Source organism: Cryptotermes secundus, unplaced genomic scaffold (assembly GCF_002891405.2).
Source record: "Cryptotermes secundus unplaced genomic scaffold, Csec_1.0 scaffold518, whole genome shotgun sequence".
Classification (NCBI taxonomy): Eukaryota; Metazoa; Arthropoda; class Insecta; order Blattodea; family Kalotermitidae; genus Cryptotermes; species Cryptotermes secundus.
In genome coordinates this window covers 661,722-687,875 of record NW_019731580.1, presented here as the reverse complement: position 1 = coordinate 687,875, position 26,154 = coordinate 661,722, and the positions used below count along the sequence as shown (strand labels likewise).

Here is a 26,154-nt window from a genome sequence, read left to right as displayed (position 1 = left end):
AGACAAGAAGTCTCATGCAGACATAAATTAGCTGGCTACAGGAAAAGTGTTTCGAGAATTGCATAAGGGTTTGTCCAACTAACGGTTTGTAAAGTTCGTGGAGGACAAACTATTGTATTTCAGAGGTTAATGCACTGAAATCCGCAGAGCCTCACCACCCCAAGTATTTCCAAGAATCCCTTTTGGAGGCGTAGTAAGAATGCAAGGAGGGTAGCAACTGACAGAGAAGTGCAAGGGATTTCTACCTTCAAAACTAGCTTGCATCCCCCAGTCATTGTCTAATGGGCTGCTAGCAAACTTTCACATTTATGACCATTGAGACAAGATACACCCTCCTGCTAGTCCGGTAGTCTCTTGTACATTGTCATTCAGTTCATTTTCATACAGCGACAGGTGCTGATGTTACATTGTGATGAACGTATAAAGGTTATAATTAAACATTGAATTATGAACTACGAGTTTTCTTGTATATGTACAGTAACTTTTGAAGGACAATGTCGCTTTCAAAAAATTCAAGTAGCAAAAAAAGAACTATTGAAAGTGAGCGCCATGTTTTTCAAGGAAAATGGGAAATCGCTTATTTCTGTTGTGAAATAGAAGGTATAATAACATGTTTGATTTGTGGGCAAAATATAAGTATTCCACTTTACGTAATTATATTGAAATTATTCCTAAATAATACATAGAATTAAATTTCCTTATATCAAAATCTAATGTATATTTCTATTTTGAAGTGTGGCCCTGGACTATTATTTATAGGGTTGAGGTGGCCCTCTGTACAAGTTGAGCTTGACATGCCTCCTATACACAGTCGGTAGAACTTTCTGGACGGGGGATCAGCCCTTCGCAAGGCCGCTACCTACACGCAGGACAGCACAAACACAGAATAAACACACAGACATTCATGCCTCGAATGGGATTCGAACCCACGATCCTAGTATTTGAGAGGGTGAAGACAATCCATGCCTTAGACCGCGTGGCCACTGTGATCGGTTCCTTTCTCTTAGACCGGAATATTCTCAGCACACTCTTCTCCTGTCTGAATGGTAGCAAACTTTCCAGGAATTTAAACCTTGATAAGACATTTGTGTATAGAGTATATTTTTGGATTTAATTTGACTTTCAGTATAGTGGCTTTGCTTGTAGAACCAGAATGTTCAACACCGCTAATTGGACACGGTCCGAAGTCAGTCCTAAATACCTTCACCTTCATAGTCTATTTCTGAAAAATCCAAATTAATGTTATCGTCGCATCTCCTCTATATAGGGCGTTATCGTGTATGAATGCATCATGAATCGACTTCTAATTGTAACAGATGGCGTGATGCCGTTTATATGTTTAAATTGAGGTTACGTTCGCGCTTTGTGACTCCGTGGTATTATGGGCGCGCCGCGAGTTGACGCGTGGACTGATGTTTTCAGGATAGGGTGTAGCGTAAACTTGTGCTCAGCTCTTCTGTCCATCCTCGGTGACTCCTCGTGGCGTGCCCATATGATGTGTGTATCTGTCTCTGTTACTTCTTAATAAATGAATATATTCGTGAGATACGGCACGCGGGGTGGGCTCTGGCGATGCTCTGACGACACCAGCACCTCGTTATGTTGCAGTCTACTTTCACAAACAAAGACTCTGGAGATGGAGCCATAGCTGTGTACCCGTCACATCGGACATAAACGAATTTCCAACATAACTGTGACTGGAGGCGAGGTCGAATGCCTCCACCGTAGTCCTGCAAGTCTCAGAAAGCAACGAAAAGGGAACCCGGCTCTAGGGAGTGTAACCGGGCCACCCTATTCCTGGGGAATGTAAATACAGGGACCTGGCCCTTAAGGTTGGGGGAAGTCTGAAATTTGAGACAGTAAAATATGTCACCAGTCCCGCGAGCGTCGTACCTGAGAATGACTGCGCTGGTTAGGGTCCGGCAGCAATTCTAAACTACAGACCCGTCCTCTCGCCAATGAGGATGTTACATAAGGATCACGGGAGTCGGTATTTAGATACTGTCTTCAGCCAAATGAATCCATTTCACAGCCACACAACCCATTTATCCAATGTCAGTATTAACTTTTCCGTAATCATTCATTTCCGCCACCGACAGATTATTCAAGCCAGATTCCTATTTAAAATATTGATATCAGCTTTTCACTTCCCGTCTTCGAGGTTTGTCGCGGTTTTTACGCAGCGTATTCACTGCATTGATTGAACTGATTGATTTTTAGTGCAAAATTCAAACGTTCGCATTGTGATTGAAATATTCTGATGACCGTCGACACAACTAATTAATAGAAGTGATATTAATAAAGCCTATTACAGTGGCGGCGCGGTCTAAGGCATGAACTGTCTTCGCCCGCTCAAATGCTGGGATCGTGGGTTCAAATCCCACTCGAGGCGTGGATGCCTGTGTGCGTTTATTATGTGTTTGTTTTGTTCTTTGTGTTAGGCAGCGGCCTTGCTACGGGCTGATCCCCCGTCCAAGGAGTCCTACCGACTGTCTTATACTAAGAAACTGAAGTGAAACGAAGCGTTTCACGGTGCCCTATGCTTCAAGTGGGAGCAACATGGATAGAAGAAGAAGGAGGAGGAGGAACAGGAGGAGGAGGACACCAACATGGTCACTTCCCGTGACGCTTTCCAACCAAAACTTTGGTATTAACGCGAATACGGTGGTTTCTAATTAGTGACCCTGAAGGGAACGCGACTTGACAGGAGATGCGTCTGTCTCTTTCGTCTTAGTCCACACTCACAAGAAAGTTCACTGCATAACTCCAACGTACTACATCCATGACTCTACTAGCAGGCTCAGTCCGTGCAACAAGAAGCTTCAAAGCAGCATGCAAGCACAGCTTTCAGTTGCAACCAGGCCCTAGAGCCCTAGAATTCCTCACCTCTTCTCCTGCAGTTAGGGCGGGCGTTGCGGAGCGAGGAATTAGGGATGGGTTTGCCGGCTGGGGTAACGCACCAGCAGTACCCCGTTTCGGCGTGACACTGGACGGGGGCGAATGTGCCGTCCTGCAGACAAGTGGGCACGAACAATAGGGGCTGTCGGTTCCTTCTCGCGTAGACCTGTCCCAAACACAGCTGAACTGCGAGACCAAACATGCATACATGGCGTCAGAGATGGCGACACTTGTAGGGATTGTAAGGGCAGAATACAAAATATAAAGCGTTTATCACAAACAAGGACCGAACGGGTTAGCGTACAGGTAGTACCCTAGACTTGTATTCGGGTTCGAATCTCGGCCAGGTAGTACTGACGCAAATGTTTGATGGTTTTTTTTCAGTCACTCTAGACAAATTCCATGATGGTTCCTCAATTATGCCACTACCGCCTCCTTTCATATCCTTCCCAGTTCATCATTCATCCATTCTCATTCAACGCTATGTAGTCTAGCTACTGACAGATAAAAAAGATAATGTAACGTGTATAGCCAGGCAACTGCGCTATAAACACATTCTCTCTTAAGGTCACGCAACAATAGGACGAATTTTTATAGCTCATTGCTAGGCAACAATCAGCGCGCCAGTGGACTGGAGAAATAGCTATCACGTGATTTATTTTCTGTGTGGTCTACGCTACGCAACAACAGAACTGTGTTTTCTGTGCCTGGTCCGTGCCGAGAGGATATGAGAGAATACGGGAATGCGAACTGACTTCACTTGAGTTCCGAAGTTCCAAGGGAAAGGCAGTGTGGCCAGAAAAAGAATTAGAAAGCTTAGTGCGTGACGTCACATGTGCTATAGTTACAATAACCTTAAGAATGTAAGAACTAATTGTAGTTACGACAAGTGAAGATCCAATAATCTGATTCACCAATCCAAACCCGCGTCTTAGTCACTGAAACACGTGATAATAAAGTTGTCTCTTTGCTTAAGTAATTAAGCATCACGCTATGAAGACGTGTGGGGTAGTAGAGGTAGAGCTCCACCATCATTGCCTCGGCACTGATGGAGATGAATGACCAGCTTCACGCCCTGACCGCTTTATTCCCGTGCCCACTGGACTGGAGGCATAGCCGATCCAGACGCTATAGGAAAGAGCCGGGATTCTAACCCATGCAGTTAAAGTCGTAGCCCGTCGCTATACCGACTGAGCTAGCGCAGTCCCTAAGTCATGGAACTATAATCATAATATCTGGTGTGCAGGTTGTCACTTATTTCCAGAAATCCATATTATGAATTTATAAAAATTTGATTCTGTGTAGTTGAACACCCAGTATCGAGTTTATATAGTTTAGTTATTACGTAGGTCCCCTGTCACCACAGCTGGGCTGGATCCTCAGGCTATGGACAGAGGAGCCCGTCTCCAGTTATGGATGATAGCCGTGAATGTATTAGCAATCAGCTAAAAAAGGGCAGTCCTCCAACTTTGAGGTTGGATGTCGCCTTAATGACGCCTCTCTTTAATATTAAACAACTAGCACTTTATGGAATTGTACTCAGCGATTCGAACTTTGGAACGACTTCAGCAAACGAAACTGGACATGAGATTTTGAAGTTGGAATGAAGACCCAGTCATGATAATATTAAAACTGATCTTAAGGAAATAGGACGTGAAGGTGTGTTTTTGATTCAGTTGGGTCAAGATAGAGACCCGTGACGGTGTCTTGTGCACTTGTTAATGAACCATCGTAGTGCAATTATTGACTATTTGAGCATATCCATCGCCCTGTGTCTTTTTATTTAAAAGCAACATTTTGGAGACTGGATTCTGTCTCCATCCTCAGTTAAAAGCCTGTTCAGTTGGGCCCAATCGATATAGTCCCTACCTCCGGACGATCTTAGTTAATTCATTGACCAGCTGAGCGAATGTTAAGTTTTTAAACAAGGACTCTGTTCCATGGGGTTAGGTTTATTGCGCATTTAAAGTTTTAACCTTACTTGAAGCCCACGAATCAGTCATCACTATTAGATGTGGTCATGAGATGTCAGCACACAAGGCGCTGATGGACCCCCACCCCAACCCCCTGCTGTCGTCCTGTTGCAACACGTGACTCCCACATTCATTTCGCTTAAATTTCACGCACTCAAGCGCGTTTCTTTCAGCGCCATTGCTCTTCTTCAAGACATGTAACAGTTATCTGCAGCGCGACTTCAGTCAACAGCACAACGGAGTGGTTTTCTTCTAACGTTTTTGTTCTTGTGAGTTGTTTTTATAAAATGCATAATATAAACGCATATTGGAAGGTCATGTCTATCCGCTCGCATGTTTCATATCCGAAAGTACTTGGCAGATTTCAAGATGAACCATGCCGGAGCCTAAGGCCGTATCACAGCTCGGGCGGTTAGTCGCCGGCTTCCCACTGCGTGGGTCCCGGTTTCATGTGGGATTCATGGTCGACTAAGAGGCACTGGGGCAGGTTTTCTCAGATTATTTCGGTCTCCCCTGCCAGTTCATTCCACTTATCTATCTTCCGGAGCTGGTAGAATAGACCAATTAGTGGCCGACGTACCAAGTGGGCTCAGTCTCACTCCGTCCCATGGAACAAAAAACAGAGCCTACGCTATTAATTGTCGGGAGAATTTAATTTCAGTCCATATCAGAGAGATACAACTCGTACTTTTCCTTGAAACGCAATAGAATCTTTAGATTTTTTTAAACATACGCCCTATCGTGTAAAAATATACGTGCTGTAAAATGTGGATGTTAATAAGATTTACAGTTTTATTATTTTACTCAGTCCCTATAGGGAAAAATAGGCGCAGCTATCACTTTAATAGGCCGTGGAGGCCCATAGTGTTGTGAGACGTCGAGGCTCCCACATTTTCTAGACAATCGGCTCACAGATGACTGTGAGGTTGTCAGCCTTACCCACTGACCGACCTTTACCCCCAGGAAGATTCCTGTTATTCATTTCTATTAGAGGCTGAGTCGATATCAGGGCCATAGTGAGGCTGGAAGGATTAGGTCCATTGAAGAATCCAGTGACCTCATCGGGAAATGAACTCACGATCTTCCGGCTTGTAACATAGTTCCTCAGCCAACTACGCTACCGCGTGCCCCCTTCAGCCCTTAGAGATAATACATAAAATTAAGCAACGATCACTTTCTTCCACGTGCTTTTCAATTTTCAGACCATTCTATTTGCTGACGCTGTGTAATCTGAGCTACTGATTTCGTTAATAAACCGTAAATAAGCAAATAAAATAAAGTTACAATGAAAATAATGTTCTGCTCTGTGCAACGCCATGTCTGTAGCGTGGCTGGCTTTGCAACAACTGCAGTAAATGAACTCAAGACCAATGAAATATGCAGACTCACAAATAAAGCGTTTGGAACGTTTTGTACTTTCCACTTTACCCTGACATCATGCCTCTAAAGGGTTACCAGGCATCCTTTATGCAGTACAGAGATAGTTGCTGGTTTCAATACGTTGTCCCGTTACCACATGGTTAGCAGGCGTCCCGTACACAGAAAGTCTCCCCCATTTCAATGTCCTTTCCCTTTGTCCCAGAGTTACCTGACATCCTTTGTTCAGTAAAGGTCTATGGAGATGAAAGATTGGTGATGATTGAGTGCTTACACAACTTCCGCAGACATTAAGAACTGAAGAATTCTATTGCAGCAGATTTGATTGACGCGTTGCCAGGCAACAGGTATGTAAACGCTGTCCAACAGGCGACAACAGATGAGGCTGTGTTTTCTATGTAGTCCGCGCAGAGCAGCAGTAAGATCGAGATTATCTATGACCAGTTGCTAGATTACGCAACGGTTCTTACAAAGAAATATGTTTTCTGCATGGTTCGTGCCGCTGATATATAACGAGATTCCCAAAGTAACCAAGGGAATAACAGAGTTAGTTCAAGGGCAGTCACGAGTCAGTCGTAAGCTGGAGGAGTGAGTCCAGAAGAATTTTTAGTTCTGAGGTTCCAGAGTGACTGAAGACGAAATAGCAAGAAGACGTCATGGTGATCTGAATTGCTAGTTTCTGTGTTCAGATCGGTTGCTAGGAGACGACTAGTGGAAATTGAGAATCCTGGTGCGTGTGCAACGGTGAACTGTAAATTGTATAAATCAACGATAGCGCTGTATGAATTTTAATTGAGAGAGAGAGGCTGTAACCTAAGTCCTAATAAATCCAATCATCCGATCAGGAACCCGTTATTTTCGTCACGCGTACCCCCCTACATGTGACACTATCTTCTTGGTTATAACGCCATACAGTTCCTTGAAAGGTTGATTTTCAACGGATTACACAATGTTATATCCAAGAACATAGAACTCTCATGACCACTGGTGTGAGATCCTCAAACCCTACAAGTAAATAGCCATATTTCGTTTTAGAAATCTGCCTTTATGTCCCAGATATTTAAGAGAATTTGTATGTAACGCTGTGTTCTAATCTCATCATTAGGTTCTTAAGGAATCGATAGATAGCCAAGAAAACTCGATTTCACTACATTTATTTAGAATCTGAAATCATTCCGTTTTAATAGCAAAGGATTCAGTTTTTTTTTTCCCTGTAAATTAATGTACACAATTGCCAGTATTGGCGATCAGTGGCCGCGCTGTCTAATACATGAACTGTCCTCACTCGCTCGTACGCTGGGATTGTGGGTTCGAATCCCACTCGAGACATGGATGTCTGTGTATATGTGTTTAGGTAGCGGCCTTGCGACGGGCTGATCACTCGTCCAAAGGGTCCTACCGTCTGAGTAAAAACGATTACGAAACTGAAGAAGAGGCCAGGTCCAAACAAAGGGCCGTAGCCACTAATTAATGAATTAATGTACGTAATTGTCAGTATTACAGTCCGGCCGCTATTCTGTGATCCCTGGTATCAGCGCTCGGCTCTACCCATCTCGATACAGCACTGGCTGAAGTCACGCAAACGCTGTCCGCCTCGAAGCATCATATACCGATAGTTGGCGTGTTAGCCAGGCCCACTGTGACACTCGTAGGTTCTCTTTAGGAGCACTACCACACTGTTCCTGATTGCACTTTGACTCTTCGACATTTAGAGTTGAAAACCTGACAACAGTGCTACATTCTCTGGCCTGAGTTAGAGTTTTCTACAGGCAGGGGGAGACAGGAATCATGAACTCGCCTATCCAGTGCAGTTGCTGTGTTTTGGTAGAAGTTCGTTTGATTAGGACAATTTCTTACCCTCTAGAAATGAAATTCTGGTATTTCTGTAAGGTTGGTAGTATGTGAAAAGAGTTTCAGATGTGAGTAAATATAAATATACATGCACATTCGCCAAAGAAAGATTAAAGAACTACTGTTTAAGTGCGTGTTCGTGTAATGTAAATATACATGCATATAACCTGACTCCTGTGTCTCTGGCCGCGGCCTTGGCTGCACAGAAATTGCAAACTACACGCTGTCACGTGATAAGTGTAGCGAAAGGTTTTGCACATCGCCAGTTGGAAGAAACATCATGGAGCTGAGCCCTTCTTGGGGAGCCGCCAGTTGTACAGCTACTCAAGAAGTTTCCATCATTTTATGGAACCCGAAGGTTCATAACCGTGTTCACAAGAGCCCTCCACTGGCCCCTATCCTGAGCCAGAACAATTCAGTTCAAACCACCCCATCCTATCTCTCTAAGATCCATTTTAATATTGTTCACCTACGTACGTCGTAGTCTTCTTATTGGTCTCTTTTGTTCTGGCTCTGACACCAATATGCTATATGAATTCCTCTTCTCCCCTTCGTGCAACATGCCCTACCCATCCCATCCTTTACTTCATTCTAATTATACTTGGAGAAGAGTACAAGCTATGAAGCTCCTCATTATGCAGTTTTCTCCAACCTCCCATCAATTCATCTCTCTTCGGTCCAAATATTCTCCTCAGCTCCCTGTTCTCAAACACCCTCAGTTTATGTTCCTCCTTTAAACGTTAGAGACCAAGTTTCGCACCCATACAAAATACTTTATCGTCAATATTAAACACATTGCCATCGTGTCATTTGTATATTATTTGAGTTCGATTTATTTGTATATTTCTGAACTTGGAGGACCTGTGTTTGGATGAAAGGATAATATTAAAATAAATGTTAAAGGCGTAGATTTGGGGGCTGTAAGTCTGGATTCATTCAGCTTAGGATAGGGGCCAGTTGCGGGCTCTTGTGAACTCGGTATTTAACTTTTGGTTCTATAAACACGAGGAATTTCTCTACTTGCTTGCCCCAGTTGTTTAGTGGCTTTTTTTAATTGCTAGTGGGGTGGGACTAAGTCCCTTGTACTGCGGCCACTTCTGGCCTATTGTACCAGCCCCCAGATGATAGATGAAGGTGATTGTGGAGCAATTGGTGGAATGAGATTGGCAGGGGAAATCGAAGTACTCGGAGAAAACCTGCCCCAACGCCACTTTGTCCACCACAAATCCCACTTGAGCAGACCCGGGATCGAACCCGGGCCGCCGCGGTGGGAAGCCAGCGACTCACCGCTTGAGCTATGGCGCGGCCTAGTTAGTGTTGTGTTGCGGACACTTAGTGAGTTCCACGGCCCCGTCCAAAGGTAGAGTAGTGCAGTTCTGTTCATCAGAGGGCTCCGGTACACAACTCATTACCTGTACATGGGCCACGATGCTGTATGGCGACCTGTGAGCCCTGACATTGTTGTCTCATCAGGTGACACCGGCTGGCATATGTCACGTTGTCGGTGCCACACAGCGGCCGTCTCTGCCTCTCTGCCGAGGAACATGTCTGGAAGCGTGCGCTGCAGTTTTTCGTGTTCTGTAATAAAGTTATTTTAAATGTCACTTAATGTTACCGTCTGTTTAACAGCTTCATTATCTCCATTGGGGTGGATACTGAAGTTTTTACTTCATATTTGTGATTTAAAGACCGCCTCTGTGGTCTAGTGGTCGGAGGGACACGAGAAATATTTCCTGGTATATTTTCTAACTGATATTACTACATGCAAGTGGAATGGCGCCACTGTTTTCTGGCGCCAGTGTCGAAGGTGGGCGGGGCGGAGATGCCTTGACACTGTCGACGTACACATGATGCAAAACTGGTACAGGAACAGCAAAGAGAGAACTTGCGGATTTCTTGAAGACTGGTCCAGACAAGCGCAATGTCAAGGCAGTGCATCTGGTTCACTGAATTTCGCAGAACATGTAATGGTCTTCGAAGAAATGTAAGTTTCATTTTTAAATATTAAGAACAATAAAGATTACAGCGTTCCGGGATGTGACGCCGAGAGGTCAGAACCTGCCTTCGGCAGAAGGCGAACTGAGCGTGGATATTTTTTCTAATTGATGTGTTCTCCTCTGGTATTCAAATAAAAAGTGTGTAGCACATTTTATTTCCACTTATTATTATAATTATTATTGTCACGTTTAGAGATGTATGCGTGACTTATAAGACAGGGTTTATGCTGGATGATTGGATGTATTGACACCTCACACGTCCACACACTTCTGGACTACAGGCAAGACAGCGCTACCGCTATTCTGCACACTTTGCAGTTCACTGTTACACAAGCACTAGGGTTCTCAGTCTTCACTAGTCATATCCTGGCAACGGATTTATCACAACTGAAGTCTTCTTGTCCTCTCTTGCCATTTATTTTCAATCGCCTTAGCCTGCCATCCCCAAGCCTCGACCCATTTCTTGGCAACAACTCATTCAAGCAAGTCAAAGTCACATTGCGACTGACGGTTAGTCAGTAAGTGGGACTCGTGATCAAATATTTATTACTGTTTGACAGTTATGGTCTTTGTTTTTGTGGGGCGCCCTCTCTAACGAGAGGACGAGCCTGTCTTTTGTACATGCCGCTGGTCTTGGCAGCGCAGTCTTTCTCGGGTCCGAGTCCCAAGGGACTCGCGACCATGTTTTACTGTTTCAGATTTGAGACTTCATTTTTCGTCACATCCCATGACTCGCAGGGTCACGGTGGAGGTATTCGACCTCGCCTCCACACTATTGACAAACGACATTCTTCGTTCCTTTATAACCCCTCGGCACGGACCACGCAGAAAACATGGCCTCTATATTGTTAAGAAGGCTTGTTCACGTCCTTTTGTTGTGCACCTACGCATTTGCGGGAACGTGTTTACAGAGTCGTTGCCTAGAAATGGGTATATACGTCACATTATTATATTAGTTTCATCATCGTCGCCGCTGTTGTTGCCTGCTCCGGCTGTGATGACCTAAGTAGACACTATTTTTGTGTTTTTGGATGTGGAAGATGATATAGAATAGATGACATTCCTGTTTCACATTCGGAAAGTTCCGTTTAAATTCTGGGCCCGGACACCAGCCGTCATTACCGACGTTTCCATCGTTTTCCTCAGTACCTATATGGCAGTTACCTGAAATTTTCAGTTTCTCTGATCTTTTACACATTCGGTAGGACTCCTTGAACCCGGACATCAACCCAATGCAAGGCCTCTACCTACAGACAGAAAAACGCAAACACATAATAAGCGCTCGCGGACATTCATGCTCTGAGTGGGATTCGAACCCACGATCCCAGCGTCCGAGCGAGCGAAGGCAGTTCGTGCCTTAGATCGCGCGGCCACTGTGATCGGCGTTACCTGAAATTAGAGTAACAAATTGCACGTGCTCTCCAACTTATTATTCACTAATAGCACTATCATTCGATGCCACATGGTGTGCACTAGTGACTAAACTAACTCCATGAAGCTGTGTTCTTCTTGAGAAACTAACAGTTGCCCAGCTAGCCTAGAAATACACCGACTTGGGAATTTCTGCGCCGTCCGTGTGCAACACCGTTTATTGTCCCTTTATTGGAAATTAGTTCACTGCGTGTTTCGGCCGTAGTGGCCATCTTCAGGTGTACAGGTGTGGAGAAGGACAGCGCTGCCCACTGTAATGCGGGTTTCCCCGTCTTTTATGAAACCCGAAGGTTATTTACCGTGGTCACAAGAATCCAGCACAGGTCCCTATCCTGAGCCAGATGAATCCAGTCCATATCATCCCATCCCGTTTCTTTATGATCCATTTTAATATTATCCTCCGAGGCACGTCATGGTCTTGGTATTGGTTTTTATCTGAATTACTGACAGTGTCGTTAAATACAACATAAATTCTACGTCTAAAAACTGTAAATCTTTCACCTCTGTGATAACTAGTGTGCCTGTACTAGAGGTTATAGTTAAAGCAACGGCCTAGTTGCGGGCATTGAGTCTCTGGGTGGGTAGGCGAAATGTGATATTATCAAATTGTATATATCCTGATTTGCATTTTCTGGTAACGGTATAAAGTTGTCCCTGTGCTTAACTAATGAAGCATTATGCCATGAAGGCGAATGGGGGAGTGGATGTATAGATCCACGTTTTCTTGACTTCGGCGCTAGTTGGAGGTGAGCGGTCACCCCTGGGGAAAGAGCCCCGGTACCCATTGGATGAGAGGGTGGGTGGGCACCAGAACCGGTCTGGGTGACATGAAGATAAGAAAATTCTTGACCTTATTGGGACTCGAACCGTAACCCCTCTTGTCCAGCCCGTAGCGAGTCGCTGTACCGACTGCTCTATTGGAGAAGCAATTAACATGTTAAACATTAACGGGGTTCCCCTAAGAGAAATGATTTTCGCACCAAATATGGTGAAATTTGGTCAATTTGTTCAGGTCGTGTGACACATAACACACACAGAATGCTTCGCCCTCTCTGAGAAGGCAGCATCCCCGTGGTGCAGTATAATTGCATGTTCTTTGCTGTACGTGTCGTAGCGTTTCGTGTTCCTTTCTGCGGGCGAAGCAACCGGTTCCCCCTCCAGGTGTGTGTGACCACTGCAGCACGCCCTTCAAGAGAGACCGCTGTGCTGGGCGGCATGTAGAATCACATCAGCAGTGTTTACATAAAACAGTCAGCACTCGTGCTTTATATGCGAGATGTCTCAGGTTCGACTACCAACGCTCACACATCTACTTTCGTGACTGACATTCATTATAGTTTCCAGAAGAGAAAAACGATTGGGAATACCCAAGCGCAAGTGATAAAGGTATAGTTGTGTGAAACTGACCCTGTACTTAATTAATTAAGCACTAAGCCATGAAGACATATGGCGGAGTGGAGATATAGTTTCACCATTCTCGACCTCGTCTCTATTTGGAGGTGAGTGGTCAGCTACACGCCCCAGCCGCTTTACCCCCAGTACCCATGGGATAGGAGGCTGGGTGTGCCCCAGAGCCGGTCTGGACGACGTGGAAAAGAGAAAATTCTTGACCCTACCGCGACTCGAACTCCGACCCCTCGGTCGTCCAGCCCGTAGCCAGTCGGTATACCGGTTCCTCACAACCCAGGACACCTAACCAAACAGGTTGTCTCCCCATGACAGGTCCTTCTTAACTTCGTCCTGAAAGGCGGTCTCCTAGGTGAACTATATAATTCACGAAGTGAAACTTTCCGTGGATGTTAAGGATTTTGAATACCTCCTCTGCCTCCATACGCCCTCGTGGCATGATGCTTAGGCACAGAACATATACTCATTGCACTGCCCTTCGTGTTCAAGGTCACGATGTAACAGTACTTGAGGGTCAATATTTCGAAAGATCTACCATGGTGATGGAGGCAGCAGGTTGCTCCGAAACATTGATATTTATCAACAAATCTACACGGTGAACACATCTGGATACTGTTATGAGAACCTCAAGTCTCTGAATTATTTCTTTGTTATCGTATATTTGCTAAGTGCAGTGACAGTACCTGATGGTATCTGGAGGGTCTACTTAAATGCTTCGTGCTTGTACTGCTGGAACCCAAACCGGTGCACATTCCATTGTTTCCTGCCACCCCTCTCTCCTCCTCCCCCCCCCCGGTCAAGAATAGCACACGACAGGAGACAGCACTTTACCCGATATACAACAGTGGATAATCACGGTCTTGTGGGATGTGACAGACGTTTCGGAGGATCCCGCTGCCTCATGGCCATTAGAATGTCAGCTCTTGCAACCCTCATACCGATGTCTAAACATGCAGGTAACGTGAAGTTGTCCCTCTGCTTAATTAAGCACCACACTGTGAAGACGTATGGGGAAGTAGAGGTATAGTTCCGTCATTGTTGACCTCCGGACTAGATGGAGGTGAGTAGTCCGTTTCACGCCCCGTCCGCTTTATCACCTCATCTGTATCCAATTAATATGAGGCTCGGTGGACCCCAGAACCGGTCTGGACGCTGTGGAGAAGACATAGATCTATTGTCCCTGCCGGGAGTCAAATCCCGGGCTTCCAGCCGCAACTATACCGACTGAGCTATCACAGCTCTTCATACCGGTCTCCAGACTGTCGGAAGTTAAGACGATGTCATAACTCAGGAGACTGCGTTGTGAGTCTGCACGGCCATGAACATTCCAAACTTCGTACAGGGATAGGCAAGGCCACCCCTGTACTTAATTAAGCATCATTCTTTGACGTATGGGGAAGTGAAGATACAGCTCCACGCATTTTTGGCCTTGGTAGAAGATTGGGGTGAGTAGTCAGCTTGATACCCCTGTACTAAATGATACAGAGCCGGTTTGAACACTGTGGAGAAGACAGAATTATCTGCCACTGACAGGAATTGAACCCCCGTCCTCAGCCTGTAACCTAGTGGCTATACTGACTGAGCTAATGTTTTTTTTTTTATTTTTTTTTTAAATAGCTTAGTGGGGGGTGGAGTCCAACTGGGTCCACTCGGCACGGCGGTCACTGATTGGCCTATTGTAGCCTGTCCCAGGTGATTATGAATTTGGTGGAATGAAAATTGGCAGGGGAAACCGACGTGTTCGGAGAAAACCCGCCACAACGCCACTTTATCCACCATAAATCCCACGTGACCAGACCCGGGATCGAACCCGGGCCGCCGCGGTGAGAAGCCAGTCACTAACTGCTTGAGCTATGGAGCGGCCGAGCTAGTATGTTGATAATGTATTTTTAATATTACGTGCTGCTGTTCTTATTCGTTTATTTAACAGCATTTTATCAAATGCGTACGTTATGCTTATTTGAATTTCATTATTATTAATCTGGGGATGAGACGGAAGAAAAAGTTTTCAGTTCTATCTTAAGTAACTTACGCTACTAACCGGATGGAGCTGAGAAAAACCAAGAAAGTCGTGGGTAGCATACACGGCCTCCGAACTCACATAGACAGAGGGGTCCAAAAAATTGTACTCACTCTTTGATAGTTAATATCTTTCGAACAAAATGACATGTAGTTACAATTCTTTCGCGGAGAGAGATAGCTGTATGTGTTCGAAGTGACCACCATCAGCGGCTAAACAGCGTCGATGCCGCCGAACTGTTGAGCGAACTACGGCTGCCAGTGTGTCCGGTGTGATGGCTGCACACGACGCTTAGATGGTTTCTCGTAGCGCGTTCAGTGTAGCTGGCTTTTGTCGATAAACTTCATCCTTCAAAATTCCCCATAGGTAGAAGTCGAGAGGTGTTAGGTCTGGAGACCGTGGTGGGTACTCAATAGCACCTCTTCGACCAATCCATCGCCCAGGTAGAGTGTCATCCAAATACGCCCTGACATCTCGATGGTAGTGAGCTGAAGCACCATCTTGTTGTAGGTAAAATCTCTCACTCCAAACAGCTCTCGAATGGCAGGGAAAATCGATGTTTGAGCATCTGATACACCTCACCAGTTACGGTACCGTCGGCTTCAAATTCATCCCGAATGCGGGCAATTGTTCGACGTGTTGGTGTCTGAGTTCCAGACTCATTCTGCCATTGTCGTTGTACCTCTTTAATGATTTCGTACTTCCAGTACCACTTCAATACAGCCTTGCGTTGCTCAAAGAATAACCTTTCAACCATTGTTGCTGCTGTCTTCTGCTCGCAGCGCGCACGCGGCACGACACTCACGTGACTCATGTGACCTTCGCTATCTGTTGAGGAAACATTACACTACACTACCGCGCAAGAATTGTAACTACATGTCATTTTGTTCCAAAGATATTGACTATCAAACAGTGAGTACATTTCTTTGGACCCCCCTGTATGTATTTACCAAGTGCGTTATTTATCATTTTCCGTGCCAGATTTGTTCTAGATACAAATGTAATATTGCAAAGCCTTCCTGCCAGGATAGCTCAGTCGGTATACCGACTGGCTACGGGCTGGACGACCGAGGGTTTGGAGTTCCAGTCCCGGTAGGTTCAAGAATTTTCTCTTCTCCACGTTGTCCAGACAGGCTCTGGGACATGAAGCTGACCACTCGCCTCCACCTAGTGCCGAGGTCAAGAAAATGTAACTCTATATATCAGCTCCCCCATACGCCTTCATGGCATAGTGTTTAATTAGTTAAGCACAGGGAAAACTTTTTTTTACAAATGTTTATTACATAGAGAATGATTTATCTTTGTATGGTGTTAAATATTCGCCAAATTGAAACGTGTCCCAAACACTTAATTCTCATGTTTCTATTGCGTAATGCGGTACGTGCGCCTTTCCACCTCATCCTCTTTGGTTTACTTGCCTTCCTCTCCTCTCGCCTCCACTTTGGAGCACAGGGCTGATTTCTCAGTTTCATGATCATTTTACAGACGGTAGGGCTCCTTGGACGGGTGATCGGCTCGTCGCAAGGCCTCTACATAAACAGAATAAACTCATACACACACAAAACATCCATGCCTTGTGTGGGATTCGAACCCACGATCCCGGCTTCCGAGAGAGCGAAAACAGTACATGCCTTAGACCGCTCGGCTACCGTGACCGGCAGTGTATAAGAATAATAAATAAGAATTCGGTTCGTACCTCACAGGAAACAGATTCGAACCCACGATCCCGGCTTCCGAGCGAGCGAAGACAGTTCATGCCTTAGACCGCTCGGCTACCGTGACCGGCAATGTATAAGAATAATATATAAGAATTTAGTTCGTGCCTCACAGGAAACAGATTCGAACCCACGATCCCGGCTTCCGCGCGAGCGAAAACAGTGCATGCCTTATGACCGGCTTGCCCTTAAGTGAAGGATACAAACCACTAAGCTTCTCAATATGCACTTTAATGTAGTATAATTGACACGTAACGTTCAGAATATCTGCTTATGGTTTAAATGTCCCGTGATTGGACGAGGGAACGTACACGCGCTGCTGCTTGATTGTTTCCGAAGGTTGTGGCTTATAAACCTTCGCCTTGTTCGTGGCGGTGAAGTTGCCAGGAACTCTATCGCGCTTGCGGACAGTGTAACCGGATGATGGACAGAAGAGACAGACCGAGGCTGGACATTCATGAGCATCTTGCTCCTTCAATTATGCAGACTTACACGGAAATGAAGACAAATGCATGCGTCCTTTTTAAGGATGGATCATGTGCAATGTAAATTGGTTATACAGTTCTGAATAAATGTCTCCTGAAAGTACGTATACAGTAACATGACATCGTACAGCCACTGTGAGAGTTTCTTCATTTGGGACCACATCCGAGTTTGTTACTCGGCCGGGACATTGATTATCACGGCTGAGGTCCAGGAAAATTCTGGGATAATACTTCAGTTAGGCCACGACTACATCCTTCCGCGTCCTCTCCAATTCACTATTCACTATTCGTATTATTTTATGCTATATAGTTTAACCGACCGCCTCTGTGGTCTAATGGTAAGACTTCCTGGCTACAGATCCAGAGGTTCCGGGTTCGATTCCCGGCGCTACCAGATTTTCTGAGAAGTAGTGGGTCTGGAACGGTGTCCACTCAGCCTCGTGAGAATATTTGAGGAGCTACTTGAACGGAAAAGTAGCGGCTCCGGTCTAGAAAACCGAGGTTAACGGCCGTGGGAATCCGTTGCGCTGACCACGTGACACCCTCTATCCGCTAAAGTTGGCAGTAACTTCGCCGACAAGCGGCGGTCGCTCGGTCGGTATAGTTCACTTGCGGACTGAAACCACGTAGTTTTATATAGCTTAACCCAGGGTGCTGAGGAGAATATTTGGAGCGAAGAGAGATGAAGTGACAGGAGGCTGGAGAAGACTGCACAATGAGGAGCTTCATAACTTGTATAATTAGAGTGATAAAGTCAAGGAGGATGAGATGGGCCGGGGATGTAGCACGAGTGGGGAGAAGAGGAATGCATATAGAATATTGGTGGGAAAGCCAGAAGGAAAGGAACCACTTGCAAGACCAAGACGTAGGGTGGACAATATTAAAATGAATATTAGAGAGATAGGATGGGCTGGTATGGACTGGATCGATCTGCCTGGAGACAGGGACCAGTGGAGGGCTCTTCCCCGAAGGACATGGCATTGCAACTCAGAACACCGTTCTCTTCATACTCGCCTCCGTCCTGACCTCAAATGTAAGTTACAAGTTTGTTTTCTAAGCAGAATTACACGTACATGCTTGCAATTGTCGCATTGCAGGTACAGCCAAGTTACTTTCAGAAAATGTATGGTGAAACCAGAGTTCGGTGAACTGCGCCTGGCTTATAGGTCTGTTGCGACATTCTGTTAAATAAATTACAGGATACGGCAGAAACCATAAGCATACCGGAAGTAATGCGACATTTCAATCCGTTTGGCTGAAAAGTAAGATTCAGGAGCCCGAAAAGAGATCACCGTAATCACCATTATAATCAATATTAACTTAAGCGTGTTGGTCGTATTTCGTGGCTTATTTTACACACTGTCAGTAGCTCAGATTAAAGTACTGTATTTAGAATCCAGAGATAATGAATATGTTTTAGTAAACTGGAAAACATGTAGAAGGAAGTGTTCGTGGCTTATTTTGAAGTATTATTATATATTTTTTCCCTGTAAGATATGAAAAGAATATCGAAAACCTTCACTCAGAATTTCCGATGTTTGGCCCGTGACTGAACCCGAAATTTCGTGAATATGAAGGAGGAATGCTGTGATAACCTCCTTCATTTTACGTGTAGTGTCCTAAATTCCAAGTGACATGCTTAGAACTGACGAGAGAACGTGAACAGAACTGTGTCGTTACGGCTGACCGCCTTTGTGGTCTAGAGTTCCTGGCTACAGGTCCAGAGGTCCCGGGTTCAGTTCCCGGCGCTAACAGATTTTCTGAGGTGTAGTGGGTGTGGAACGGGGCCCACTCAGCCTCTTGAGGGTAATTGAGGAGCTACTTGAATGGAAAAGTCGCGGCTCCGGTCTAGAAAACCGAAATTAACGGCCGTGAGGATTCGTTGCGCTGACCACGTGACACCCCCTATCCGCTAAAGTTGGAAGTAACTTCGCCGACAAGCGGCGGTCGCTCGGTCGCTATAGTTCGTTTGCGGACTAAAGCCACGGAGTTTAGTTTTAGAAGGAGAAAACATGGGAATAAAGTCGCACTGAATCCTGCTTATCTTCGAATCCGAGACCTTTTACCTTATTCCTACCCCTTAAACCTCTCGCTAAGTGTGCTGAAAACCAAATTTAAGGTCTAGTTTATTGAATACGTGACTGTTCGCGAGGAATAGAAACGAGGGAGCATTCCATTCCGGTCGGCAGCTGAACAGCAGGTGAACCGACAAACTTGACGGCCAGGTTCCCCTACCTGGTCTGCAACCCAACCTTCATGACGGCCTTGACACGGCCTTCTGATACAGCTCTCACAAGGCTCTGTCGCACTCCGCCAAAGAGGACTTGCAAAATAACTAAGTGGCTTCGTGCAAGGCCACCAACTGAACCTAAAATAGGTTATATTATTGTATAATTATATGTTTTAATCATAGGTTATTTAATAGCACTGCTTCAAGCGGAGAAGTTTTATTGGTAGTTTTGAATGTCATAAATGCTTGATTTCCATGAAGCGAATTGAATGAAGTGAGGAAGGACGTTTCCGCCCATTTGTCTGTTAACATGTCTCATCTCCGAAACTATGTAAGTGGTCTGCACCTACACAAAGCTGTGTCAACTGAATTTGATTTAGATTCTTATCAGTGCGATGTAACTGTTAGTTAAAGCTGGAAACAATATGTGGGATAAAGACACAGCTGAGGGAAATATTTGCACAGAAGAGGGATAAAGTGACGGGAGGTTGGAGAAAACTGCATAATGAGGAGCTTCATAACTTGTACTCTTCTCCAAGTATAATTTGAATGATCAAGTCAAGGATGATGAGATGGGCAGGGTATGTAGCACGAATAGGGGAGAATAGGAATGCATATAGAATTGTGGTGGGAAAACCAGAAGGAAAGACACCACTAGGAAGACCAAGACATAGATGGGCGAACAATATTAAAATGGATCTTTGGATTGGTCTGGTTCAGGATAGGGAGTAGTGGAAGGCTTTTGTGAACACGGCAATGAAACTTCGGTTTCCATAAAACGCTGCGAAGTTCTCGTGTAGCTGCGCGACTGGAGGCTCCTCAAGAAGGGCCCAGCTCGATGGAGTTAGTTAGGATAAATACACATTTGTTCTTGCGCTTAATTAAGCGCTGCAACATGAAACTGGACGGGTTAACGTAGAGGTGACACTCTAGACTCGCATTCGTGATGCCCTCGGTTCGAATCTCGTCCAGAACATTGGCTAATCTGACAGGTTTCCATGGTTTTCCTAAGTCCCTCCAGGCAAATGCCACGACCGCTTCCATCCAAATCCTTTCGAGATCATCATTTATCCCTCCATTCGACGCTGTGTAGGCTAGCTCCTGAAGGCGTTGTTAAATAATGGAAGATTCATGGGGAGTGGAGGTATAGATCCACACATACTCGTACTTGACCTAGGCATTAGCTGGAGGTGAGTGGTTAGCTTCACGCCCCAACTGCTTTACTCACGAGAAAAATACTTCCGGTGCCCATTGGATACGCTGGGTGGGTCACAGAGCCAGTCTGGACGCTACGGAGAACATAAATCTTTTTAGCATGCTGAGAATTGAACCCCAATTCTGGGGTCATCGAACCTCTAGCCTACTCGCTATACGACTTTATAAATTGTTTTCAAACGTGAAAGGAAAAAAAAATGGTTTACGACATAAAATATAAATCTACCTCCTTGAGGCCTACAACTTTGAAACAAAACATTATTCGGTACGGTGAATCCTCAAGTAAATACAAGGAAAAGAATTTGACTTCTAGCAGGAGGACTTCAGTGACGTGGTTAATGTCTGGAAAGAAACACCAAGGCCAATAAAATATGCAAAAAATTATAAAGAATGCGTTAAAAAATCTCAGTACACCTCAGTCGTCTTATTTATTACAAGAGGTACGTTAATTCGCTCCCTCCTTCCATCCTCCTGTCAGAGAGACGGGCTTCATATTCAGCCTGACTTCCTCGCTTGTGTTACCACATTTTTACATTCAAATTAATAGTCAATGAGTATGAAGATTGCTATTTTCTGTGATGTGCCGCCGTGTAGTCTGCTAGATATCTATAATGTTATGTAGTTTGGTAGATATATATCTATGACGTCTTGTACTTTTATAAATACAAATGCTTCGGAGGAAGCTTATGCCTCCATCTTCAGGATAAAAGGGGACGTCGGGCATGGAAGAACGTTTAGTGATGATATAAGGATCGGCGATAAGAGTGTACCCATGATTGGGGTGTAATTGAATGGAAACATGTCTATACCGGTCACCTGACAGCGATCCCCTGAATAATATTTATTTATAGGTTATTTAACGACGATTTAAATAGCTAGACTATATAGGGTCGAAGGGATTGGTGATGGATGGATGATAATTTGAAAAAGGATTTGGAATGAATTTGTCGTGACATAAAATAGGCCCTAATCTGACATTCGCCTGAATGGAGTGAAGGAAACTCGAAAGAAAACCTCCGGATAGCCGATGACCCGGCCCAGGATTGGAACCGAGCACTCCCTGAGCGTTATCGCTACAGCAACCCGCTCGTTAATGACCATGTGAAGCGACCTTCAGAATTACAAGTGATAAACTACAACAAGTAACAAAATGTATGTGTTACAAAGTGGTGATAAATAAAGAAATCAGTAAACAAGTACCGAGCAAAATATCAACTCTGCTGAGGCGCTATGAAGTGCCAGTATTGCGTGACCATGAATAAAACCGCTCAACTCGAATGCAGAGATCCGCTTCACTGAATCTCTTGCCGCAATTACCACAGTCTTGCAACGAACCGAGGAACATGGAGCTAGTTAATTCAAGCGGTAACGGATCAAAAGGTGACCGTCTCGAATCTCAGCGGAGACCCCGACTATGGTAACTGAAGGTTTACATGATTTCCCTTACTCTCTGAAGGAAAAAACCAGGATAGTGCTTTAAATTAAGCCACGACTGTTTCCTTCCATATCCTTTCCAGTTCATTATTCATTAAATTCTAGTGGTCAGAGTTCCTGGCTACAGATCCAGAGGTCCGGGTTCGATTCCCGGCGTTACCAGATTTTCTGAGAAGTAATGGGTCTGGAACGGTGTCCACTCAGCCTCGTTAGGATAACTGAGCAGGTACCTAAACGGAAAAGTAGCGGCTCCGGTCTAGAAAACCGAGATTAACGACCGTGGTCAGCTTCACGCCCCTGTCGCTTTACCCCCGAGGGAAAGAGCCCCGGGTACCCATTGGATAAGTTGGGTGGGCCCCAGAACCGGTCTGGGCGACGTGGAGAAAAGAAAATTCCTGACCCTACCGTGACTCGAACTCCTACCCCTTGGTCGTACAGCCCATAGCCGGTCGCTATACCGACTACGCTAAAGTACATACTTTAAAAAAAGTGGATGAGCAACTTGTCTGTTGAGACAAAACTTGACAGTTTCTTCAAAAAACACATTATTACGTTCAAATACAAGTACAACTTCTGAATCTTTCTGTAGTTTTTGAATAAAGGCTCTACAGTAATACAATATATCACTGTTTATGTTATTGAATTTTCCATTTATTTGTGTTTTTATTGTATTTTAGGGCTACCTTTTGCTTCACTAATCCGGATAACCTCCCCCCCCCCAGTTACTCCGGATTAGCGAGACGATGAAGAAAATTACACGCTGGGCAGTTTTAAGCTTCATACTACTCATCACATGTCATTAGGATGACCAAATCGAGGAGGCTCGGCTGAGGTATGTAGCACGCATGGGAGACACGAGAAATTCCTGCAAAAATTAGTTTGGGACCTTGAAGGGTAGTGATCACTTGGTTGTAATGGAAGGTTAAAGTTAAAATGGGTCTTGTAGAAATGTGATCAGAAGATTGGATTCAGTTGGCGACATATTATGGATTCGGTAATGAACCTTGTGGTTCTGTAAGAGGAGGCGGATTTCTTGATCATCTGAGTATAAGCTTCTCTACTGTGCTACATGGACTTAGTTACTGAACCCAAGGGTTCATGACCTTTATGGCAATCCGTTATTGAACTGTGGCGGTTATATAACCGTTACTTTGTAATAATTTAGTAATTGTTTGTTATTAATTACTCCATAGACTGGAAAAACACTGAACCAGAGGTCATTGTCCCCACAAATCCTCGTATATCCACCCTGTCGGAAGACAGACCGCAGTCTGTAGGTGTTGTATACAAGTATGTCTTCATTCTGCAAGTTATTCAGATCTCCTTTCCTGGTGATTCGTGATCATCAGTCACGACTACCGGGATAGGGGGGTTACCAGTTTGTGGGACCGTCCGAACCGAGCTCAAAAAAAAAATGTCTAAAATTTATTAAATCGTGTAGGGGAGTAGAGGTATAGCTCCACCATCCTTAAAATTAGCACTAGATGGAGGTGAATGGTCAGTTTCACGCTGTTGCCGCTTTACCCCCCGGACAAACAGCCCCTTACCCATTGTATAAGGGTTTGGGTGGACCCCCAAAGCCGGTATGGACGTTATGGAGAAGATATATTTTTTTTATTCTACCGGGAATAAAACCCTGGCTCCTCGGTCATCTGTAACGTAGTCGTTATATGGACTGAGCTATCCTTCCTCCGAAGCCTATCGGTACTATCCGCACTGAACTTGAGAAAATGTGCTATGGTCCAGTGAAATATATATTACTTAGAATTACCGAAGATGTTTGAACATCACTGAGATAGTAGGACTGTGGGATTTCTGTCACATTGATTTCCATATTCGCTCCTTATTTTCAGTGCTTGTCTTATCAGTCCTTTGTCTGGCGTGGGGTGAGGAATGGTGGGCGTGGAGATTCAGATTTACGTTCGCGCCTAGGCGACAGTAGAACTTGGCATAATTTGTGAGATTTAAGTGTCTTCATGATAATGCCACCTGTGATGTGACGTCTTGCAGTCTGGTATATGTTTACCGAACCTTCGGAGGAACATGCTGCCTCCTTCTTCAGGTAAAAGAGTAAGCGGAGCATTGAAAAAGTGAAATGGATATAGGGAGACAGAATTGGGGCCAGGGTCCTGAGTGCACCAACAGGTGTAAGAACAACTGTGAAAGAAACTTGAAAAGGTAAATGTAAAGCTATCCCTGTACCAGGCCGTGAAGGCCCATAAGTTTGTGAGACGTCGAGGCTCCCACATTTTCTCTAGAATATCGACTCACGTATGGCTGTAAGGGAGACCCAGGAGTAAAAGTAAAGGTAAAGCTATCCCTGTAACAGGCCGTGGAGGCCTGAATCAGTAGGCAGGAACTCTGACCACTAGACCACAGAGGCGGTATATATATTTATAGTATAGGTAAAGTTGTCCCTTTACTTATCTAAGTAAGCACTACGCCATGAAGGTGTATAGGGGAGTGGATGTATAGACCCGCGTTTTCTTGACGTCGGCACTAGTTGGGGATGAGTGGTCAACTTCACGCCCCGACCGCTTTACCCCCGGAGGAAAAAACCCTTGGATAGGTTGGCAAAATGAACATTTTTTACCCCACCCTATCTTCGATCGCTCAGTNCGTCCAGCTAACAGCCAGTCGCTATACCGACTGCGGTATCCCGGCTCCTCACGTCCAGCCCACAGCCAGTCGCTATGCTGACTGAGCTATCCCGGCTCCTCACGTCCAGCTAACAGCCAGTCGCTATACCGACTGCGGTATCCCGGCTCCTCACGTCCAGCCCACAGCCAGTCGCTATGCTGACTGAGCTATCCCGGCTCCTCACGTCCAGCTAACAGCCAGTCGCTATACCGACTGCGGTATCCCGGCTCCTCACGTCCAGCCCACAGCCAGTCGCTATGCTGACTGAGCTATCCCGGCTCCTCACGTCCAGCTAACAGCCAGTCGCTATACCGACTGCGGTATCCCGGCTCCTCACGTCCAGCCCACAGCCAGTCGCTATGCTGACTGAGCTATCCCGGCTCCTCACGTCCAGCTAACAGCCAGTCGCTATACCGACTGCGGTATCCCGGCTCCTCACGTCCAGCCCACAGCCAGTCGCTATGCTGACTGAGCTATCCCGGCTCCTCACGTCCAGCCCAAAGCCAGTCGCTATACTGATTCTGCAAAGGCCCTGTTATATATTTCAGTAATGTCTACACGTATCTATACAAAATGTTTCTTTCTTTTATATTTCTGTTCATTTTTAGAACCAAAACGATAGCATATACGAAAATAATTTCTCAATATATACTGAGAATCTGTTCTTTGTATAGGTAAAAAATGAGTTTTTCTCTCAGAAATTTGCCCTTTGTGGTGTAGATGTAAGTAATGCGTTTCCTAGGCGTTTATTTTGTCTCGTCTATGTTTATAATTCGTCCGCTTAACTTCGGCCTGTTTCTGTAAGCACTTAACGTAGTTTCGTACTGTGACGAATGTGTGAAAGATATGAGTCGCTTTCGATGTCTACACGCCGCGCCACGTGCGCTTCACTTCATTTGTTTCCTGTTGAAGTATTCATTGCTGTAGGGTTTAAACATTCGAAGTAATGTAAATATATGAATAAGGCTCTGTCTTGTCTTCTGACCGTCATGCTGTGTCACGCAACACGCTTCTGTTTCATAATTTGGAAGTCTCTTTTTGTATGTTCACTTCTAGTACTTCATATTCCGGAGGTCTGCAGTTCAGTTCTAGAGATAACTGCACAGTGTTCCTCTCCAAAAAGGTAAAGTTATCCGTTTAACAGACCGTGAAGACCCATTAGGTTGTGAGTCTTCGAGGCTCCCACATTTTCTTTAGCTCACAGATGGCGGTAAGGTTGTCAGTCTTATGAACAGGTCGCCCATTACCTCCCAGGAAGATTCCTACTACTGATTTCTGTTAGAGGCTGAGTTGACCCCAGGGCCATAGTGCGGCTGGATGCATTAGGTAAATTGAAAAATCCACCTCATCGGGACTAGAACGCGCGACCTCAGTGTTCCTCACTATACAATAAAATCTTGGTGCTGCTCTGGTTGCAGGTTTTCCTTTTTAATAGTAAAGTAAAAGTTAAAGTTGTCCCTGTGCTTAGCTAATTAAGCACT

The 26,154-nt window shown here is 45.1% G+C and overlaps 1 protein-coding gene across 7 annotated transcripts in view; it reads right to left on the bottom strand.

Moving 5' to 3' along the window:
- LOC111867183 (SPARC-related modular calcium-binding protein 2) overlaps nucleotides 1-26,154 on the bottom strand; it is a 108,967-nt gene that overhangs the window by 46,668 nt on the left and 36,145 nt on the right. For 5 of the 7 annotated variants that reach the window (XM_023856778.2, XM_023856781.2, XM_023856779.2 and 2 more), the window contains exons 3-4: nucleotides 9,512-9,677; nucleotides 2,887-3,084 (exon numbers count right to left, since the gene is read on the bottom strand). In XM_023856778.2, the coding sequence (XP_023712546.1) occupies nucleotides 2,887-3,084; nucleotides 9,512-9,677 (364 nt within the window). The remainder of the gene's footprint in view (nucleotides 1-2,886; nucleotides 3,085-9,511; nucleotides 9,678-26,154) is intronic. The other 2 variants (XM_023856784.2, XM_023856785.2) reach the window with 1 other exon arrangement.